This window comes from Hyperolius riggenbachi, chromosome 1 (assembly GCF_040937935.1).
Source record: "Hyperolius riggenbachi isolate aHypRig1 chromosome 1, aHypRig1.pri, whole genome shotgun sequence".
Classification (NCBI taxonomy): Eukaryota; Metazoa; Chordata; class Amphibia; order Anura; family Hyperoliidae; genus Hyperolius; species Hyperolius riggenbachi.
In genome coordinates, this window is record NC_090646.1 from 133,624,457 (window position 1) to 133,648,640 (window position 24,184).

Below are 24,184 nucleotides of genomic sequence, written 5' to 3' on the forward strand. Positions count from 1 at the left end.
TTTGAAGCAGATCAGATCACAAGATAAGACCAGTAGTAGGAAGTGAGGGATCAAAGAATTTCTCTTTTAAAACGATGCAATCACAACTAACATGAGAGTGTTCCAAATAAACAACATTTTCCTAAAAATTTTGTTTCTGAGTTCTTAAAACACAGACGTTAAACTGACCCCCCAGCTTGAAACAAAAAACTGCTGAAGTAGAATAAGTATTTTCCCACATGTTGTGTTTGAAGACCTTCATTTTAGACGTGAATTTGAGGGATTTGTTGATTGGTCTAGGGTTACATAATATTAAATAGCAGAGGTATTCTGTGTACGCCTGCAAATTTATTGCTGGCTTAGAACACCTGTTGAGAGCGTGACACTTTCAATTATGTGTAATTTTACAGTGCATCAGTGTAATTCATTATTTGCTTTTCTTTTCCTCATCTGTGTGTTTCTGAACTATGAGTTATGGCGCCCAGCATTAGGGTGCAGTACAACTATCGTTTCTCTTCATCAACATCTTTGTTTCTTGAAAGGATTTTCTTTCATTAAAGGGTGACTCCACATGACATGGACAAATGGTGAAAGGGGTTAGCAGGAATGTGGTGCAGCCATTCATTGCAGTGCCATCTCCTGATCTCCATGTCACAAGCTACAGTTCAGACTCTTCCTATACCCAGGAACAGCTCTTCTGTGTCCGGGAGTAGGAGGAATATGGTGCAGCCAGCATTGCAGTGCCATCTCCCACTCTGCTGATCTCCATCTCACAAGCTGCAGTTCAAGTTCTTCCTATACGCTGGGACAGTTCTTCTATGTCCAGCGCTGGGAGGAATGTGGTGCAGCCATTCATTGCAGTTCCATCTCCTGATTTCCGTCTCACAAGCTGCAGTTCAGACTCTTCCTATACCCTGGGACAGCTCCTCTATGTCCGGAGCTAGGAGGAATGTGGTGCAGCCATTTATTGCAGTGCCATCTCCCACTCTCCTTATCTCCATCTCACAAGCTGCAGTTCAGGCTCTTCCTATACCCTGGGACAGCTCCTCTATGTCCGGAGCTAGGAGGAATGTGGTGCAGCCATTTATTGCAGTGCCATCTCCCACTCTCCTTATCTCCATCTCACAAGCTGCAGTTCAGGCTCTTCCTATACCCTGGGACAGCTCTTCTATGTCCGGAGCTAGGAGGAATGTGGTGCAGCCATTTATTGCAGTGCCATCTCCCACTCTCCTTATCTCCATCTCACAAGCTGCAGTTCAGGCTCTTCCTATACCCTGGGACAGCTCCTCTATGTCCGGAGCTAGGAGGAATGTAGTGCAGCCATTTATTGCAGTGCCATCTCCCACGCTCCTTATCTTCATCTCACAAGCTGCAGTTGAGGCTCTTCCTATACGCTGGGACAGCTCTTCTATGTCTGGTGCTAGGAGGAATGTGGTGCAGCCATTCATTGCAGTGCCATCTCCTGATTTCCGTCTCACAAGCTGCAGTTCAGACTCTTCCTATACCCTGGGACAGCTCCTCTATGTCCGGAGCTAGGAGGAATGTGGTGCAGCCATTTATTGCAGTGCCATCTCCCACTCTCCTTATCTCCATCTCACAAGCTGCAGTTCAGGCTCTTCCTATACCCTGGGACAGCTCTTCTATGTCCGGAGCTAGGAGGAATGTGGTGCAGCCATTTATTGCAGTGCCATCTCCCACTCTCCTTATCTCCATCTCACAAGCTGCAGTTCAGGCTCTTCCTATACCCTGGGACAGCTCCTCTATGTCCGGAGCTAGGAGGAATGTAGTGCAGCCATTTATTGCAGTGCCATCTCCCACGCTCCTTATCTTCATCTCACAAGCTGCAGTTGAGGCTCTTCCTATACGCTGGGACAGCTCTTCTATGTCTGGTGCTAGGAGGAATGTGGTGCAGCCATTCATTGCAGTGCCATCTCCTGATTTCCATCTCACAAGCTGCAGTTCAGGCACTTCCTATACTCGGGGACAGCTCTTCTATGTCCATGAGTGTTAGCCACAATACACTAAAAAAGTATCTTTAGATATCTGAAAACCCGATCCTCAAGCACTGTAGGTTTTTGTCACTTTATTTAGGGAGGAGCATTGTGTAAGTATGGCAGTTCCACCCAATTATACATGGAGAAACCTGATTCTCCCCTGCGTTCACACACCTTCGTCCAAAGCTTGTTGGCTGGAATAGCTTGGCCCTATTTCAGGAGACATTGGTCTTCAGTGTCTGTGGGGTGGTCTGCAGATTGTAGGTGAGCTGTAGATGCTTGTAGGCCTACCATACACAGAATTAAGGCTACCATAACCAATATATCACTAACCTTGTAGACAATCAATACTTCCCTGATTGAAAACCGAAAGGGGAATACAGTAGCTATCATTATGCAGCTCTACATCACTTGATATCAATTCGTTTTCAGCAGAAATTTGATCGAATAACCATTGTAATGCCAGCACTGCTCAATGCAGTGCAAAGCTATGCAGCTGTCAGTCACCACCCCACTCCTGGCCACGGATCCCTACACTGCCCCACTCGCCTGATAAATGACTGAACCTTTACAGTTAAGTTTTAATATTTTGTTCATAATCTATTAAAGATATTTTTTATGGAATTGTACTTTCAATCCCATCTATTTAAAAGGTCTAATAGTTTGTGGTAATCTTAAAGCTTTAATTGGGTGGCTACCTTTTTTAGAGACCACCTTTTCTTGTGTTTGATACATTACAGAGGAACATGATCTGTTCCTATGCAAACTAGAACTTTGGCACAACAGAACCAAGGAAGACAGGAAGTGTGTAATTTGCACACCATACTTACCGTCCTCCCTCTCAGTGTCCCCAGCATATGGCAGGTGTGTGTGTGCGTGTGTGGCACGTTGGTATGCCAATTGTTTGTCTTACGTCTTCAGCAATTAACTTAATGTGCCTTGCTCTTTGTATTTATCTTGGAATATCCCTTGTTTACTTACAGTTATAAATGAGTGGTTCAGACGCCTAGCGTTATTATAATGTCCCGGAACTGAAAATGTTTTCATTCAAATGTCGAATACATTTCCTGTAGTAATTTTAGTAACACCCCCCCCCTCTCCTTGTTGGCTGCCACCCCCATCCTCCTTCCATTGTTGGTGTGTTTGACAAAAGGGCCGAGTGCCAGAATAGGCTATTCAGGTCTTTCCAGGTTTCTGAATATGCTGGAGATGCAGTCTGAAGATTCTGAATGAAAAATCAGCTTTCAAAACCAAACAAGTGACAGGTGTTATATTTTGCACTAATTTTGGTTTGTCTGCATAGAAGGTTTTTTTGAAATGACTTGGCAGTCGAGATTCTGTGCTCTTTGTTGTGGATGGTAATGATGTGTAATGGATGATTACACATAGCTTACCAGAGGCAAGCATGGGAACAGTGTAGCACACTACTTGCTACCCCTTTCTGGGAGGTGGAGAAATACACCTGCAGTATATTTGCTAGAAGCAATGGTTGTGGTATTAAATAAAGCCTTTTATTCATCGATTTTGGTTGGCTATATGCAGCTGTACTGCTGGTTTTAGTCATACCGATTTATACAACTCTGAAAATCGGTCATATTTTTAAGCCGGTTTCACACTATAAACTAGCGTCATCGCTGTGCCGCACCGCCAATAACAGGCCTTCAGGGAACACTGCATATTAATGCGCAGTTCTCTGAAGGCCTGTTTTTGGTGGTGTGGCCACCAGCCAAGCAGGAAGTGACACGCGCTTGTGGTCACTTCCTGCTTCGGGAATGTGGAAGTGCACAGAAGCATATTGTAAAAATACGCTTTCATGCATGCGTGTCATAACGTCGACGTCAGTATTTTTAAAATCTCTGCGTCGCCCTAAACTAACATGACTTCCGGGCCACCACAGATCGCCGCAGAAGCTGCACGGTAATATAGTTTTGCGCTGTTAGATCGGGCACTTTCGGCCTAGCATACCGCAACGTGGGGATTGTGAACTCCCCTATAGGGATACACTAGGCTGAGGTAGCAGTGCACCACGCCAGTGCAAAGGAGCCCTTAAGCCTAATTATAGGAGGAAAATAATTTTGGTTTTGAATAGCATACTAAGTGGATAGAGACTCTTAATGCTGTCTTTACTCTCCATGTGTGAGAATTTCCTTCACTTTCTCAGAAAGGAAGTGGGAACATCTCTCCAAGAGTCACAGTTACAAACTTTTTCTTGTAGACTAATTCTGCCTTCCTCTGGGACTGCTAGTTGTCATATTAAAGAGAACCCGAGGTGTGTTTAAAGAATGTTCTCTGCATACAGAGGCTGGATCTGCCTATACAGCCCAGCCTCTGTTGCTATCCCAAACCCCACTAAGGTCCCCCTGCACTCTGCAATCCCTCATAAATCACAGCCGTGCTGTGGGGCTGTGTTTACATCTGTAGTGTCAGTCTCAGCTGCTCCCCGCCTCCTGCATAGCTCCGGGCCCTGCCCCCGTCCCTTCCCTCCAATCAGCAGGGAGGGAAGAGATGCAGGCGGGGACCGGAGTTCTGCAGGAGGCGGGGAGAGCAGCAGACTGACACTTTAGAGATAAACACAGCCAGCTCTGACAAGCTGTTTGTCAGCAGCGTGGCTGTGATTTATGAGGGATTGCAGAGTGCAGGGGGACCTTAGGGGGGTTTGGGATAGCAACAGAGGCTGGGCTGTATAGGCAGATCCAGCCTCTGTATGCAGATAATATTCTTCAAACCCACCTCGGGTTCTCTTTAAAGCCACAAAGCTCTGCGTGGCCCCAGAGACAGGAAGCCAAAGAAAATATCTGCAATAGGGACATGGGCAGCAATTATTGCCCCCCTTAAAAAAAATCTAACCCTGTTCTTCACTGTTTAAAACTGGGAAACAGGCCTAGATTTGGGCTGCTAATCAACCACAAAGTTGGCAGTAAATACATTACTGGCAGATTGATTGAACATTCCCAATCATGGCTACCTTAATATGGAATCTAGAGCCAGTTCTTTATAATCTGAACTCAGGAATTCATACAGTCATTTAATTGGGGAGAAACAGATTGGCAATTCAGAGGGCTGTCTTGAGACGTAGGGTGGGGATGAGGAGACACAAGATTATTATTTGGAAGTAATCTAAAAGAGTAATCGAGCACTCAGTACAGCACAGCTGCAGTATAGCCAACAGTCTTATGGTGTGGAGTGCCAAAGGTAGAATCAAATGCATAATGCCACTCCTGATGTAGATCCGTCAAATATAAACTGAAGACCTCCTCAGTTAATTGTAGCAACTTTATTGCGATGAGTAAAACCTGCCAAAGTTTGGAGACCTTGCAGAGGTCCAAACAGGTAGGATCATGGACTGCGTGAGTGCACCGCTGCATTTTAACTATGTGCACTGCTCATGGTATTCAGAGGTGAATTCACCCCATCCATGATCCTACCTGATTGAAGCTGTTTTGATCCTACCTTATTGGAGCTTTTATGATCCTACCCAATTGGAGCTTTTCTAGTCCTACCTGATTGGAGTTTTTTTGATCCTACTTGATTGGAGTTTTTCTGATCCTACTTGATTGGAGCTTTTCTGATCCTACCTTATTGGAGCTTTTTTTGGTCCTATCTGATTGGAGCTTTTTTACTCTACCTAATTGGAGCTTTTCTGGTCCTACCTGATTGGAGCTTTTTTTTTACTGTACCTAATTGGAGCTTTTCTGGTCCTACCTGATTGGTGCTTTTCTGATACTACCTGATTGGAGTTGTGGGGATGACTAAAGGTGCCCATTAATGGTACAAGATTTTTATCAGATGCAATCTTTTGATGCAATATTTACAATCGAATTGTACACAAAACAGAGCAGTGTTTGGTGAAAATTGAAGTGAAATGATTCTTTGGTCACTTGGAACTGAAAATTCAGTTAATCTGAAAGTTGGATTTTACGGTTGCATCTGAAGAGTGACTGGATAGAGTACTGGTTAAGGGCTCTGCCTTTGACATGGGAGACCAGGGTTCGAATCCTGGCTAGGTCAAGTACCTATTCAGTAGGGAGTTCAAGGCAAGACTCCCTAACACTGCAGGGTGGCCTCTTGAGCGCGTCCCAGTGGCTGCAGCTCTTGAGCGCTTTGAGTCCGACAGGAGAAAAGCGCTATATAAATGTTCAGATTATTATTTATTATTAAGAGAGAAAATGTCCTAATACCTGTTTATGGAAATAATCGAGTATTGCTTCCTGATTGCTTTTGATTGTAAAAATCACATCAAAAGATCACATCTGATGAAAAAATGGTAGCGTTAATGGGCAAGTTTAGGTTAGTGGCTGCCCATCTTGTCACTGTACAGCAGAGCATGGCTGGAGGACTTTGCTGTAGTGCTTGGGTGGGAAGGCCGTGTTACTGTCCCTAAACCTTTCCCAGTACATTCAACTCTGATGGGAGTTAGGACAGTAAACGTGAAATTGTTACACTGACAGTGTTCTAAACATATCTTTTTATTTGTAATTACGGCAATATTGTAGTAAAATGCTGCCCTTTTATTGCATTCAGCTGTGCATAAATCATTGCCATTGTCATTAAAAATGTTTTATGGTGACACACAATCATTCTCTGTGTCCAGGGCTTCCATCTAGAGAGCAGGAAGGGGTAGCACGACTGTTCCAGGTAGTAAAAAAAACTTTACAGCATATTGCTGCTGTATTCCAGCATATGTTTCTGTGCATCCGTGTCTTTTTTAAAATTTCATGCAATTAAAATGGTAATTGATTTGCATGTCACGGATCTTTCATAAGGCAGTAGCATGAATTGCTGGTTCACTTTTCTACTACAGGAATGGGAACTGGGCTGCCAATATATGGTATGCTGTGGTTTGTTTTTCCATTTAAAGTTTGCAAGAAAGCTAAACAGTACACAGAGCAGTAATGTACAGAAATAACTGCCAAATTACTACTTAACAGGGCAGGTGAACTGCTGGAAAGCAATAATTAGCCGGGTGACCTACATCAATTTACCTGAAACAGTTAGCTTTTATGTTTTTCCTCAGTGCTGCAGGGAGAATGATCTACTGGCAGGATTGTCACCATAAAAATCAAATTTCAACAGCAGCTGGTCCGGAGTGTATTAAGTGATAAAGATGCTAATCCTGCAGTCAAATCTTTCAAAACTTTGTCTGCTGTTGTGATTTGGAGTTATAACATACCTTAGGAGCACTGGCCCTTTAATTGCCATTGGCTGGTAAAACAGTTGCATGCTGGGGGATCTTTTTATCTATAATATATTCCTCCTCTTCTCTTTATTTCCCACTCCTAATGACATAAGACAGTGCACTTCCTAGTATAGACCTCAGTGGGAGTGTCTGAATACACTGGAAGGAGGGCGGATAACAAATACACAGTTAGCAAGAGGAGAAAAAAGTGAAGGAGGAAATGATGTCAGGATTAGCTTCATTCAAAGGTAACCAAGATGGAAACTGTCTAGAATAGGATTCTCTGCTTTTCCTTTGTAAAATTCAGAAGAATCATAAGGTGGACAGTGCAATACATCTGTTATGTAAGTAGAACTAGTATTTATCTACTTATATATGTGTTTTTTAATTCTAGGTTAGCATCGGTGTCACTTGTTTTTTAAAGCATGAAGTTTTAAATCAGGATGATACCATTTATTGGCTAACTACAAATGAATAAGAATAAACAAGCTTTCGGCCTTGCAGCCTTCGTCAGGTTTATATCCTGTTAGTTTGCAAGCTGGTGGTACAGACAGCTTATATACATGCAACATCAAAAGGAAAAACAGATATTTTTTTCAAGCATAAATACATCATTAAGATGCCTTAATACAAACAGACCATCTAAATGGGGTAAGATAAGGATCCTTGTTTACTTTATTGCTCCCAGACCTGGTATTAGGATTGACCCAGAGGTATCGTAAATTCTTAGTTCACAAGTTCAGCTAGGGTGGCTGAGACAGTTCATATATCATCCATCTCATACCAATATAGAAAGTTGTTGTCCTTATTCAGACCCTTCTGCACAGCTTTGAAACAATTTATAAATTTTGTTTCTGCTATTAATCGGTCATTTGACGTTTTGAAGCCGCCCTTCAGGGCAGTGACACGAAGATCATCCATGCTGTGTCCGTTGGACCGAAAGTGTGTAGCAACTGGGAGTCCAGATTTGGTATCATTAATAGTGTGCCTGTGTCCATTCATACGTTTGCGCAGAGTTTGTCCAGTTTCTCCCACGTACATAACATTGGGGCATTTAGCACACATGATCAGATATACCAGATTGGTGGACCCACAAGAAAATTTACCTTGTATTCTGTACTCCTGTTGTGAACCTGGTATCGTTACCCTGTCAGTGGAGTAAATGTGTCTGCAGGTCCCACATATTTTTTGTCGGCAGGGTGATGTTCCGTTTTGTTGAGGCCTATTCAAAGAGCTCCTGACAATCATCTGTTTTAGATTGTGTGGTTGCCGATATGACAAGAGTGGAGGTTTAGGGAATATCGTTCTCAGTCTGTGATCCTTGTGTAAAATGGGATGAAGTTCCTTAGCAATCCTCCTTAAGATTTCCAGGTGTGGGTTGTAGGTGACAACCAAAGGGACACGTTCCTCTTTCTGGTTTTGCTTATATTTCAGGAGTTCAGTCCTGGGGATGTTGCTGGCTTTCCTGATTTGGGCCTCAGCCATGGGAGGACTGTAACCTTGTTTAATGAAAGTGCTCTTAAGGTGATCCAGGTGCTTGTCTCTGTCCATCCTGTCAGAACAAATCCGGTTGTACCTTATAGCTTGGCTGTAAATTATAGAGTTCTTAATGTGCTTGGGATGAAAACTGTCATATCTTAGGTATGTGGGACGGTCTGTAGGTTTGCGATACACAGAGGTTTGTATGTTGTTACCCCTGATGTATATGGTGGTGTCCAGAAAGTTAATCTCTGTGTGAGAGTAGGTAAGTTTCAATTTGATTGTAGGATGGAAGGCATTGAAGTTCCTGTGGAACTGGAGAAGATCATCCTCACTTGCGGACCAGATGATTAAAATATCATCAATGAAGCGGAAGTAGGCCAAGGGTTTTATGCCACATGCATTGAGGTATTCCTCTTCGATTTTGGCCATGAATAGATTTGCATACTGTGGAGCGAATCGCGAACCCATTGCCACGCCCATCTGCTGTAAATAGAGGTCCTGTCCAAAAGTGAAATAATTATGAGTGAGAATGAATTTGATCAGTCCAGTAATAGGCTTTACAGGTATGCCCTGACCCTGAAGATATTTACGGCAGGCCGCAATACCATCATCATGGGGAATGTTCGTGTACAGGGACTCCACGTCCATCGTGGCCAGTATGGTTCCCTCAGGTACTGGGCCGATGGCTGACAGTTTGTTCAGGAGGTGGGTGGTATCCTGTAAGTAGCTGGGTCTTTTACAGACAAGAGGTTTCAAAATGTTTTCCAGCCACCCTGAGATGTTCTCTGTAAGAGTTCCGCTCCCTGAGATTATGGGCCTGCCAGGGTTTCCCTCTTTGTGGATCTTGGGAAGCATGTAAAAGCAGGCTGTTCTAGGCTCTTCAGGGATAAGGGTCCTTACATGTAGTCTGATGTTTGCAGGCAATCTGTTAACCATCCTATTAAGTGCCATCCTGTAGCCTTTTGTGAGGTCCCCCTGTAATTTGGCATAGTGAGCGGTGTTGGATAATTGTCTTTGTGCCTCCTGGATGTAGTCACTGGTGTTCATTATGACTATGGCACCACCTTTATCCGCTGGTTTAATAATAATGTCCTTATTCTCCTTAAGGGATCTGATGGCCTGTCGCTCCTGTGGTGTTACGTTCTGGGCCAGTGTCTTTCTTTTGCTCAGGATCCTGTCAGAGATTCTGCGTCTGAATTTGTTTATGTATTTATCCAGGGCCGGGTTTTTTCCTTCTTTGGGGGTCCATCTTTTTTTCTTGCACAACTGGACAGCGACATCTTTTTCTTGACTACATGCAAAAAGGAAAAACTTATACCTCAAGGACTAAGGATACAGAATCCCACCCTGCATACATACAATAGCAGGTTTGCAGAAGAAATCTGCAGGAGGAGCTCGGAGAGAATACGGAATAACCTTTTAAGAGTCTGCTATAACCGTAAGAGGATTACAAAGGATGAGATACAGAGCCTGAAACTGTCTCTGAATGATGACCACACTGGATATACATGGGATCAACTACAGACCTTCTATGTGAAACTACAGAGATTCCTAATTAACAACAAAAAGAAAAAACTTCAGAGACTTAGAATTAAGAGTGGACGCCTGGATGCACAAGCAGCAGAAAAAGAGCAACCCACAGGTGTAATGAATCTTTCCTCTTATCAGGCTACTGAAGCTGAAATGTCAGTACTCTCCAAAGGCCTGTCATTCTGCCCTGCGAGACCCATAGACAGGATTGCACTCTGTGGAGATATGGAGGAATTTTTCAGAAAGCTGCGACTCAAGGAACACTACCATGATAAGGAAGCCTGTGATACAATGGATAATGGACCAAAACGCACCAGATCTAAAAAGAAAAAAAAGAAAAAAAGATGGACCCCCAAAGAAGGAAAAAACCCGGCCCTGGATAAATACATAAACAAATTCAGACGCAGAATCTCTGACAGGATCCTGAGCAAAAGAAAGACACTGGCCCAGAACGTAACACCACAGGAGCGACAGGCCATCAGATCCCTTAAGGAGAATAAGGACATTATTATTAAACCAGCGGATAAAGGTGGTGCCATAGTCATAATGAACACCAGTGACTACATCCAGGAGGCACAAAGACAATTATCCAACACCGCTCACTATGCCAAATTACAGGGGGACCCCACAAAAGGCTACAGGATGGCACTTAATAGGATGGTTAACAGATTGCCTGCAAACATCAGACTACATGTAAGGACCCTTATCCCTGAAGAGCCTAGAACAGCCTGCTTTTACATGCTTCCCAAGATCCACAAAGAGGGAAACCCTGGCAGGCCCATAATCTCAGGGAGCGGAACTCTTACAGAGAACATCTCAGGGTGGCTGGAAAACATTTTGAAACCTCTTGTCTGTAAAAGACCCAGCTACTTACAGGATACCACCCACCTCCTGAACAAACTGTCAGCCATCGGCCCAGTACCTGAGGGAACCATACTGGCCACGATGGACGTGGAGTCCCTGTACACGAACATTCCCCATGATGATGGTATTGCGGCCTGCCGTAAATATCTTCAGGGTCAGGGCATACCTGTAAAGCCTATTACTGGACTGATCAAATTCATTCTCACTCATAATTATTTCACTTTTGGACAGGACCTCTATTTACAGCAGATGGGCGTGGCAATGGGTTCGCGATTCGCTCCACAGTATGCAAATCTATTCATGGCCAAAATCGAAGAGGAATACCTCAATGCATGTGGCATAAAACCCTTGGCCTACTTCCGCTTCATTGATGATATTTTAATCATCTGGTCCGCAAGTGAGGATGATCTTCTCCAGTTCCACAGGAACTTCAATGCCTTCCATCCTACAATCAAATTGAAACTTACCTACTCTCACACAGAGATTAACTTTCTGGACACCACCATATACATCAGGGGTAACAACATACAAACCTCTGTGTATCGCAAACCTACAGACCGTCCCACATACCTAAGATATGACAGTTTTCATCCCAAGCACATTAAGAACTCTATAATTTACAGCCAAGCTATAAGGTACAACCGGATTTGTTCTGACAGGATGGACAGAGACAAGCACCTGGATCACCTTAAGAGCACTTTCATTAAACAAGGTTACAGTCCTCCCATGGCTGAGGCCCAAATCAGGAAAGCCAGCAACATCCCCAGGACTGAACTCCTGAAATATAAGCAAAACCAGAAAGAGGAACGTGTCCCTTTGGTTGTCACCTACAACCCACACCTGGAAATCTTAAGGAGGATTGCTAAGGAACTTCATCCCATTTTACACAAGGATCACAGACTGAGAACGATATTCCCTAAACCTCCACTCTTGTCATATCGGCAACCACACAATCTAAAACAGATGATTGTCAGGAGCTCTTTGAATAGGCCTCAACAAAACGGAACATCACCCTGCCGACAAAAAATATGTGGGACCTGCAGACACATTTACTCCACTGACAGGGTAACGATACCAGGTTCACAACAGGAGTACAGAATACAAGGTAAATTTTCTTGTGGGTCCACCAATCTGGTATATCTGATCATGTGTGCTAAATGCCCCAATGTTATGTACGTGGGAGAAACTGGACAAACTCTGCGCAAACGTATGAATGGACACAGGCACACTATTAATGATACCAAATCTGGACTCCCAGTTGCTACACACTTTCGGTCCAACGGACACAGCATGGATGATCTTCGTGTCACTGCCCTGAAGGGCGGCTTCAAAACGTCAAATGACCGATTAATAGCAGAAACAAAATTTATAAATTGTTTCAAAGCTGTGCAGAAGGGTCTGAATAAGGACAACAACTTTCTATATTGGTATGAGATGGATGATATATGAACTGTCTCAGCCACCCTAGCTGAACTTGTGAACTAAGAATTTACGATACCTCTGGGTCAATCCTAATACCAGGTCTGGGAGCAATAAAGTAAACAAGGATCCTTATCTTACCCCATTTAGATGGTCTGTTTGTATTAAGGCATCTTAATGATGTATTTATGCTTGAAAAAAATATCTGTTTTTCCTTTTGATGTTGCATGTATATAAGCTGTCTGTACCACCAGCTTGCAAACTAACAGGATATAAACCTGACGAAGGCTGCAAGGCCGAAAGCTTGTTTATTCTTATTCATTTGTAGTTAGCCAATAAATGGTATCATCCTGATTTAAAACTTCTTGCTTTTACTGATGGCTAACACGGTACAATACCCTACTGCTACTTTTTAAAGCATGAGTCTAGCCATAGGATATATATATAAATTTAAATTATATATGAAAAAGATTTGTTAAAATGTGTAGTGTTTTTTAAAATAAAAAATACTGCACCAATTCATAGACTGTCCTCTTCTCTTCAGCAGTCTATACTCTAGTCGGTCTGAAACACTCCTCCCTTAGTCACATGATCATGAAGGGGGCAGCGAACGGTCTAATGCTTCCTTGCCTAATGCATGTAATGCCTCTATGGCTGTCAGGCGTTGTATGTTGTGCTTGATATTATCAGTGTCCAATAAAACGACCAAATCATTTCAGAATTAAAAGTGAATTCTTCAGCATGCCGGGAAGAAATAGCTGATCACTGAGTCTTGCATCAATTTTGGCTCGGACGTGCTGGTAAATATGGATGGATTGAACGCTTGTCTCACTGAATGCATGTGTGAATTGTGATTGACACGCAAGGAGGACGTTGGGAATCTATCATGTGTACTGGAACCTCCTGACATCACCTAAAGATCCAGCAGAGTCTGTAGACTAGTAACACGGTTGTATAGCACTTGACCCCAAAATGACATCCAGGGGGTCAAATCCTGCTCCCTGTGGGCGACAGTGTATGTTCGTACCTTCAGAGCCTGATTTATCACAGTCCAACCCTGACCCTCATAGACTGTGTGATATGAGACGGAGAAGATCAGAAACTTAGGTGTGATACACAACATACAATTTTCCGTCAGATTGATGTGTCAAATCAATAATTTCCGATAGGTCCGATCAGCTCTCGATGACGGGATCGATTTTGTGCAGTAGTGATCAGAAAATGGATCCCGTTGTCGATTTGCACCTGTCGGAAATTATTGGTTCGACCCACCAATCTGATGTTGAAATTGCATGGCCTTTAAACGAAAATGAAACTTCTAATTGGCATCTTCAGCAATTGATTGCAAGGGCATTTCAGGTTTCTGACCACTACTACTGTCACACCATGCAAGGATTACATGATTTGACACCAAGATATATAGTCTGGTAGTTTACCGGCGAATGTGTGCCTTCAGTAACTCTACGCTGAGCACAGTACTGAGTTTTATTACTGGTGATCTTTTCAGAGTTCTGCTTTAAAATAATTCTCCTCACAGTATGCTCAATGCTCACAGCTGATGTTATGATGTCTGAAGGCTGCTCTATAGTCACGCTTTTGTATTCGTTCTACTTTGATGCCCTAAAGCTGACCAGACGAATTTATATATACATTATCCTGTATGTGAAAAGTTTAATTGTAAATGTTGTACAAACCAAATAAAGCTGTTTTCATCTGGAGAATAATGCTCTGTATTGTATGTATTCAGCCAGTATTGCATGGTTCTTATATGTGGCCAGACTTGCTAAATGCATTTTTTTTTCACATTTTAACTTTTGTGTCTCTTCGCTATTTCTCTTTCTTTGGGAGATCATTTTTATATATAAACCAAAAATTGATTTTCACAATGCAGCAATTAATTCAATCATACCTTAAAGTGGACCTGAACTCTTGCACAGGACAGAAGGAAAACAGAGACAGATGCACCCTGTGTGTATATAGAGCGAAGTGTAGTTTAGCCTGTCTAATCCCCCCTCGTCTGTGACTAATCACTACTGTAAATTGATCCCTGTGTCAGCTGGCTGCCTCTGCAGAGCAACTAATCTGTAAAAACAGGATGTTAACCCCATGTCTGCTTCCATAAAAGTTGGAAGTAGACACAGTGCAGATTTATTGTAGGATTTGTGTCAGTTGTATGAAAGAAATGTTTTTCTTTAAAAGTTATTATGCTGCTGCTTATCTTTTAGAGCAGAGAGGAAGTTCTCAGCTCAGGTCCACTTTAACCTGCTGCTATAGAAGTGCTTCATATAAATGACCACTGAGTTTTGTGAATATTGTAGGATTTTATTAAAGGAGCATAGCTTGTTGAGTAAGAATGGAAGGCCTTTGATTGGACCATTTCCGAGCTGCATCACTTTGCATTAAATTAGCGTGAAACTTGAATCAACCTGATATTATTAGCATCTCCTTGACCATTGCTGTTGGTGGATGATATATGTTTTGTCAGCAGCGGAGCCCCCAAACTGATGCTGTTTCTAACGCATTGCATTGTTGCAACCATAAGGGCTCGTTTCCACTATTGCGGTGCGGAATCCACCGCTGACGAAATCGCATGCGGATGCGATTCCGCATGCGTTTTTTGCCGCGAATTCGCATAGGTGAGTGTATATGCGATTTTAACCATGTCACTGCCTGTGTGAATTTACATTGGTACCTATGCGAATTCGCATGCGAATTCGCGGCAAAAAACGCATGGGAAAAACGCATGCGATTTCCCTATTAAATACATTGTGTGCGATTCGCCTGCATTCCACATGCAGGCGAATTCTGAGGGCTCTGCCGTGCAGAAAAAACCTGCACAGAAAAACGCACAGCAAAACTGACAAGTGGAAACAGGCCCATCCACTTGTATTGGCTGTGCGAATCTGCATGCAGGAAACGCATGCAGATTCACGATAGTGGAAACGGGCCCTCAAGGGCTTAAGCCATATAATGATTTGCAAATCAGTGGGCCCCATACCACTACTATTTTCCTAGTGATCCACTAATCCAAGTGAGTGGAGTTTGCAGGGCTGTGGAGTCGGAGTTGAGGAGTCAGAGAAACAGAGTTGGTGGTTTCATGAACTGAGGAGTCGGAGTCAGATGATTTTTGTACCAACTCCACAGCCATGGGAGTTTGACATTGCCACTGTAGGATAATTTTGGTATGGCGAACAAAGCATTTATTGGCATCATAGAAGATCTGCTCACCCACTTATTTTTCTTTCATCTCTAAATGATGCAGTTTTAAAACAGAAGCCTGAAGAAGTGGCAATGAGATAACTTGGCAATATAGGCCCCCTATATAGAGGATATACCTTTTAATGTGTTTTCTCCAATAGTTCCAGAAATAAAGAAACATTTCAAACTCCTGGCAGTGCCACTAGTGACCTCTGCACTGTGGCTGGTGTGTGTAGCACCCCTCTCCAAACTCCTGCCTGCAGCTGTTTGGGGGTGTTTTAAATGAAGTACAGGGATCAGTGTCCTCCTAGGTGACCTTGTCATGACATGTAAGTTTGTGCGAGTCCTTAACCTCCTTAGTGGTAAACCCCGAGTTAGGCTCGGGACGGAAATCCTGTGCCTGAGTGCTGCAGATCCATCTGTGGTATGTTTTTTTTTTCCTTCTTGTTTTTAGGGTCTAAAAGCTTGTGAAAAAATTACACGGCTTTTAGACCCTAAATCTGGAAATAATTATAATGCCAGGAAGGTTAAAGTCATCAGTATTGTGTATTAATATAGTGCTGACATCTTGTGATGCACTTTTACAGAAAATAGATAGTGATGTCACTAACTGTCCCTCAGAGGAGCTCACAATCTAATAGTTATCCCTGTCATATGCCCCTATCGTAGATGGAGGATCATTTTTAGGGGAGAACAAATGTTGTCAGTCTCCATATTCACTTAAAAATATATGAAATGGTTGGTGCTAGATTGGAACTGGAAAAAGTGTGGCTGACTTTTGATTGTGCTTTTTTCAATGGATGGCATCAAGCACTCTTATGGTGGCCACTAATGTTCCAATATTTTTCATCCAATTTTACCAAATCTGTGTAGTATAAGGGTAAAATGAGTGGATATATTGAATGGATAATTTCGGCAGTTCCCTTCTATTACATAGAAATGGTAAGATAGGATGAAAAAGATTGGATCATTAGTGGCCACCATTAGAGGTTTCACTGTACAGAGTATTCATTGTCTTTCGCATGCCAGTATTTCCATCACAGTGGAGACATTTGAACATTTTATTTTCTATTTTGCAGCCTATTCTTCTCCTGTGATTTCTGGTGCTAAAGAAAGGGAGGCGGTGAAGTCCGGGATGCGGTTTGAAGTGAGCTGTACTGGCTCTTCTCAGCTGGAATGGCTTTACCAAAAACCAGGAAATCCCAGGAGGCAGAAACCTACGCGTGGCTTGATACGGAGAAACGGCGATGTGCTCCTTCTCAGTTTCACCAAAGTGGAGCGCAAGTATGCCGGGAAGTATATCTGCTTTGATAGAAAGACCAGCAGCAACGCCTCCTTTCATCTCGCTGTTAAAGGTGAGATTCCTTTAAATGCATTTGTGCCATTATGAAGAGAAGCGCTCGAGTGTAAAGTGAAATGTTACAGAATACAGATTGAAAAGATCAGTTCAAATCGGCTCATAAATTTGTCCAACTAAACTCTAAACCAGACAACTTTTTAAAGTTCAAAACTCCCTGATTGAAGCTGGGTTTGCCTGCAGCTGTACACCTATTCATACTGGCTTATAGAAGATCATCCAGCCAAAATTCCTTGCGGATGATAGCTTCCATTGTTCTCCTAAGATCAGGCTGCTGTTGGGGATTTCTGAGAAACCAAAGATGCAAATTCATAAAACATCTCTTCATGTTTGCTAAACAGTTGCATCCAGTTTCCAATTAATGTCTTAACTGAAAGAGGAGCTGCAGCGAAAATAATGTTCTGGAAAAGTGCTTAATTTTTATGATAATTATTTATAAATGATTTAGTCAGTGTTTGCCCATTGTAAAATCTTTCCTCTCCCTGATTTACATTCTAACTTTTATCACATGGCGACATTTTCACTGCTGGCAGGCAATGTCTGTGGAAAGAGATAATTTATTTTTGGCAGTTGGTAAAAGCTGTTATTTCCCACAATGCAACAAGGCTCCCACAGTGTGATGTCAGCACTCTGGTGCTGACATCACACCGTGGGAGGAGTTTCTCCACAATATCAGCCATACAGAGCCCCCTGATGATCTGTTTGTGAAAAGGAAAAGATTTCTCTTGGGTAAGAGGGTATCCGCTACTGATTGGGATGAAGTTCAATCCTTGCTTACGGTTGCATATTGTAATGGGCACCTTAACTTTAGCCCTCACCAGTGAAATACTAATGAAGAGTTAAAGAAACGCCTTACTGTATTATATTAGTTGTAGAACTAAATTGTTGTGCACTGGGGTAGGGCATATATACTGGGCAACAATGGGGAAGCATGATCCCTTTAAGTGTAGCTTGTAGAATCACTGTTTTTGCTATAAATTGATAGGTTACGCTTGTTTAAATCAGCCTAAAGGATTCAATGAACTAACACTAATGCAAGCTCTAAGCAAATTATAGATAGAGTATTTGTGAATCATACTGTAGCCAAAGAATATTAGAATGCTACACTGCTACAGAACATACTACAGCCAATATCTGTAACCAAATAATACACTATGTAAGAGCAAAATACAAACAGTTGTTCTAAATTGAGTAATTCCAAATTGAGAGAAATTAAAATTTGAGAATATGCTCATGATTTGGATCTCCGATGAAGCGGCTTTCAATCACAAAATGCGTCAGGACAGGTGTATTAACTTGCAGCTGTCAGTAGCTGGTATTACTGTCTCCTGCATTGCTATATACCGGTATGTACATTGTATAACTTTGCATTGTTATACATTATATAACACAATGGGCCAGATTTATCAAAGCATTACCGACAGTTTTTTCTTCTAAAGCTGTTCTAACCAGCAGAAGAACAGTTCTGCATGTTAGTAAGAACCTTCCCAAAGCCTATGTAATAGCGGCAGCTTAGCGTGGATTTCTAGAGCTACACTGCAGTTAAGAAAAGTGTAAATCAATTCCTTAACTGCTGCAGATTAAGAAGTGCTCATTAGCAGTTCTTCAGATAGTGCAGGCTAGATGTGATTTGTGAAGGGCTCCTCCCCCCCTCACTCAGAGCTTGCTGGCAGCAGGTGTGTTGGTTACCTCAGCAACAGCAATTTCCCTCACACACTGCACTGCCTGAGAGACCTTCCTAACTCCTTCTATTCCTAACAGGGTAAGAAGGAATCTGCACTATCTAGCGATTTTTTTAGGCTGTCTGAGACAGTTCTGCACGGATTTCTAAAAACCTACTAATATTTTGTCTTAGACCCTCTTGATAAATCTGGCCCTATGTTTTCTGTATTCCATCTGACAAGAGTTCATTTTACAGAGCGCAAATATTTCAGTGCTCTCACCTGTTTAAGAATAATTGTTTCTATATATGACCTATTATACTGTATATTCGCTGTGTCACATCATTGATTTTATACTGATTTTCAGTAAAACTGTGTTGCATTTTTAAAATAGCCATGTGTCAGTTGATACATTTTTAGTAAGAGGCTACTTGTATATACAATTTGTAATACAATGTTTCTCTTCACCAATACACTGCTTTATAGTTTTATAGCTAGTTTAGAACTTCTTAGCTCACTTAACTATTTCTGTTACGTAGTATATATTTCTTCTTCAGATATCACCCCATTCTTCGAGGTGCTATACTACTTTGATGCCAAAGAAGGCCAGGATGCCACTGGTGTCTGTCCCCTCTCTGATCCAGATGTTTCTGACTACATCATTAGAAAGTGTGACTACTCAAATCTACCTGCTGGCTTTACCTACGAAAGCAATACTGAGAATGGCATCACCATAAAGAATATTAGGACTACATTCAATGGTTGTTACGTCTGCTCTGTAACTCAAAATGGGGAGTTGAAGACGACTGTTAACTTTGAATTGATGGTCACACCTGGTAAGGAAACAAGATGCATTCTATTTGTCTGAGCAAAGGTGACTGGACACCATTAGATGACAATCACATAAAGAGGAATTTTACTGAACAGACACACACACACACACACAACCACACACACGGAGATGCTGCTTGCTTGACAGTTTGAAACGGCTGTTACTTCTCACAATGCAGTGAGGTTCACAGGCCGGAATCTTTTAGGGCCATGGTCATGACATCACACCGTGGGAGGGGTTTCACCACAATATCAGCCACACAGATCCCTCTGATGATCTATTCCAGAAAAGGTAAAGATTTTTCGTGGGAAAAGGGGTACCAGCTACTTATTGGGATGAAGTTCAATCCTGAGTTAAAGCTTGCTGATCAGAAATGGCCTGTGTGTGGCCTGACGAAATAAAGCAACCGGCATTGGCCAGGATAACAGATTCAGTTAATGGTGGCCACAGAAGGTCATGTGTGTAGTTCTCGAGTATTTGGTTCCATTGTTTTTCTAATGATGTGGGTATGTTCAGACTGCCCACATCTGTCAGACGTGAGCATCATTGTAGAGAGCTAAACGTCCTGCAGATCTGCCAGTTCACAGCTGAGTAGGAGAAAGGTTAAACAGTCTAAAGTGCACCTGTATGGGCAGCGGAAATGCTGCACTAGTAATGCAAGAAATACTAAAATACTTATTATTAAAGTGGTCCTTAACTCTTGCACAGGACAAAAGGAAAACATAGAGAAATGTACTCTGCATGTATCTAGAGAGTTTAGCATGTCTAATTCCCCTTCATTTGTGTCTAATCACAAGTTGTAATGTGATCTCTCCCCTGTGTCACTTGACTGCCATGGCGAATAAGGCAGATAAGCTCATTTGAAAGCACAGAGTGTTAACAGTATGTCTGCTTTCATGAAAGCCAGAAATAGAAACAGTGTAGATTTATTGCAGAATTTGTATCACCACAAAGAAACGTTTTTCTTTAAAGGTTATTATGCTGTTGCATATCTTTTAGAGCAGAGAAGAAGTTCTGAGTTCAGGTCCGCTTTAAAGTAAAATCTCATTATGCTGTCTGCTGCTAGCAATGGGAATGTCACTATTTGTTTATTTATTGTATTTATAAAGCGCCACCATATTACGTAGCGCTGAATGCCTTACCACTCGAAATTTTTCCCCTAAAGGGAGTCGTTTCTGCTCAGTTTTTTTTACAGAAATGCGCTCTCCCTCTTACTCTCTCTCTCCCATTTTAACATGGAACATAACACCGTAACATGGTATATCTTATTTTAAAGAACACATTATAACATTTAATTTAATACCTTATTTGGACAGTTTGGCTTCTTCTATTGGCTGTTAGGCCTAGGGCACACCAGAGCGGTTCTGCTGCGGTTTGAGATCCGCTTGCGGGTGCGGATCCACTAGGGTAATGTATTTCAATGGGCTGGTGCACACCAGAGCGGGAGGCGTTTTGCAGAAACGCATACTCCCGGGCTGCTGCAGATTTTGGATTGCGGATGCGTTTCTGCCTCAATGTTAAGTATAGGAAAAATGCAAACCGCTCTGAAAAACGGCACTTCAGAGCGGTTTGCCAGGCGGTTTTTGTTACAGTAGCTGTTCAGTAACAGCTTTACTGTAAGAATACATGAAATCTACTACACCAAAAACGCTTCCCAAAATCGCAAAATGCTAGCTGAAACGCTACACAAAAAGAAGAAAAAGCGTTTCAAAATCTGCTAGCATTTTGCGGATCTGCTAGCGTTTTTTGGTGTGCACCAGGCCTTAGAGAGGAAAGCCAAGGTATGGTAAATTTTACAGCAATTTCCTGGGTGTAATCCTGGCTTGCATGAGCAAGTTTTGCAATAATAGGTGGTTTTATGCCCGCCACCCGGTGTCTTCATGTCACTACACACGATGCAATCTTTGGTATTGAAAATTAGAGCAATGAAATGCTGGCTACTATTTAGACGCTCCTCCACGTCCATTACATAAGATGCCATTGCTCCTCTATGCAACTTTGCAAGCAATCTGCAAGAAATCTGCAATGGAATCTGCAAGGAATCTGCAAAAAGGAATCTGCAAATAATCTGCAAGGAAAATGCAAGGAAATTTCAATGCATTTGTCACTTCCTGGTAGCGCAGATTGCGCACTTCCGGTTTGGGGCAGGGGGGGTACCACCTATGTGGGCATGTAGTCTTACATGCCCACTAAATATGGGGAGAGAGATTGGGCTTTGCTGGGGGCCATATGCGCTGCAAACCGCCGCTGAAAAAATGTCCCGCATAGTGCAACAGGACATTCGCAATGTCCCACAATGCGGGACATACGAGTGGAAAGGGTTAAGTTATGATGGCATCTTCAGTTATTATAGATGGATAGATTCCATATAATTTTTAATAGGCCTCTTTTAGGAAAACGGCAGATAGCTATACGCACTCATTCAGGACATTTACCTAGCCCAAATCACAACTGTTGGTAGAGAAATGTGTCTTATGTTCATGTGTGTGTTTAGTGTTACTTCTGTCTAATGCTCCCTTTATGCTGGTGTTGAATGGCAGATAGCCTATCTTTCCATAGGATAGGTGATGAGCTTCTAAATATAATCAGTGCCTGTACTCCCAAGCTGCCAGCACAATAGCTTCTCTTACAGTTCATGTAATGAAGTCATGATGCTGTAGTCACTGTAGCTCGGTCTTATCATCCATTAACACGTGACCCCCAGTTACTAATGATCCTAAATTTCTCCCAGGGGTATAGAGCAGTCTCTACTCTCTAGCAATGGGCACACAGAGACTGAGTTATCTTTCCAGGCACTTGTGAGCAAAACATGTTACAAGAACATGTTGCTTTTCACCTATCTAGCTTACTGAATCAATATTTGTTTCATTTTTCTGGCTCAGGAAGGGTATGGTGCACTTTATAGTATTCCAGAGGTCCATGTGGCCGTGGCAGGGACTTGTTTGTCCTTCTTGTGTTATTATTGTTGTTATTTAAAATGAACCTAAGGTGAAAATAAACTGATGAGATAAGCAATTGTATTCATCCTCCTACTCCTAAAAATTAACTTTTTTAGATATCCCATGGTTTTATTTTATTTTTAGGCCCGGTTCACATTTGCGTTTTTAACCAAAACGGACTAGATGTCCGGATCCGTTCCGTCCATATCCGGTCCAGATGCATCCGGTTGCAATCAGGATCCGGTCCGTTTGCATCCGGATTTTCATCCGTTACGGATCCGGTTGCTAACCGGATCCATTTTTTAAAGAGATATCAGACTATATAAATGACTGGGGTCTGGGAGGTCTGCAGAAGCCCTGGAGTCATTGTTGGAGACAGCCTGACGTAAAATACATGACAATTAAACAAAGCACAAATGAAAAGCCACAAGCCCCCCCAAACAACACTTGTAGTCAACATACCCCATGCCGTTTTCTCTTTGCAGGGCAGGTCGTCAAACCCCTCGACATAGGACTTGGCTATCTGCTCCCCCAGTCTTTTGCACAGCCTGACATTGCTGTGGTCTTGGTGCCCCTTGTCCCACAGGGCAGGTAGCTGCTGCACCTGTTGAATCAGGTCCTCAGGTGTGAAAGTCCTCACCTCTTCTTGTGACATGTCCCAAATAGCTCCAGCAAGAACTCACTGCTGCTCCACTCCTTAAATGCTGGGCCCATGTGTCACCATCCAAAATGGCCGCTATCACCATAGAAAACGCTACGGAAGTGGGGTACATAGGCCGGATTTTATAGCCAGTGTGTTGTGTGATTTCAGTTTCTCATTGGTTTCTGCTGTGCGGATGGTGTAGTCAGGATCCGGTCCGGGTGCGGCGGCCAGATGAAACGTACCGCAAAAATAGAGCAGGTTGGAAAAATCCGGACCGTAGCCAAGAGTCCAGATCCGGTCAGGATCCGGTCAGTGAGGAACGGACGAGTGTGTACGGATCCATAGTTACATTGGATCGCCGAATGTCCGTTCCGTTTGTACAGTATACGGTCCGGATCCGGTCCGGAAAATCCTGACGGCGAACGCCAATGTGAACCAGGCCTTCAACATTTACAAAGCAGGTTCAATGTTTTGTTGTCTCTGCTCAGTTGCAGCCTATTAAGTGTCCCTAAATGAAAATACATGAACTATTGACCTTTTTTTATCTCTCCCTGCTCTCAAGTTGAATTCTGCCAGGAAAACTTTGCTTATCAGTAATGTTTACTATATTCCCGACAAGGTGCTAAAAAGAAAAAAGCTGTCACTTCCATGCCTAGAAATTAACTCTTTCAAGCAAGTAAAACAGCCTGGTTATTAAGTTTTGCAATGTACATACACATGTTTATCTCATCATGTCACATGTCACCTTGGGTACACTTTAATGGAGTATAAAGTTGGAGCTACAAGCTCCTCATGCTGCACTAACTGCAAATAGCACAGAGTGCACCCGAACAGCCTGATTTACCGCTGTAGATGGTGAAGAAACGTCAGACCCTGACTGGCTGTTTTGTCATTTGACAGAAGGGCTGATGTGTCTCTGGGTATCTGCAGGCGTTGTTAGGATTCACAGCTGCTCAGTCTCCTATATTGCTGTATAAGCAAAACTATAAAACACAATTCAGCTGTGTCCCTTTTTGCTAATATCTTACTCAAGCAAATGGGACACATTATGGATACTGTATTATTGATCTAAGGGGCTCGTGTACCTTGGTCTAGTATTAGCTGTAGGCT

The 24,184-nt window shown here is 42.6% G+C and overlaps 1 protein-coding gene across 1 annotated transcript in view; it reads left to right on the top strand.

Annotated features, from left to right (window-relative positions):
• KIT (KIT proto-oncogene, receptor tyrosine kinase) overlaps positions 1-24,184 on the top strand; it is a 100,892-nt gene that overhangs the window by 22,405 nt on the left and 54,303 nt on the right. The window contains exons 2-3 of the mRNA XM_068278570.1: positions 16,722-16,997; positions 19,218-19,496. Of these exons, the coding sequence (XP_068134671.1) occupies positions 16,722-16,997; positions 19,218-19,496 (555 nt within the window). The remainder of the gene's footprint in view (positions 1-16,721; positions 16,998-19,217; positions 19,497-24,184) is intronic.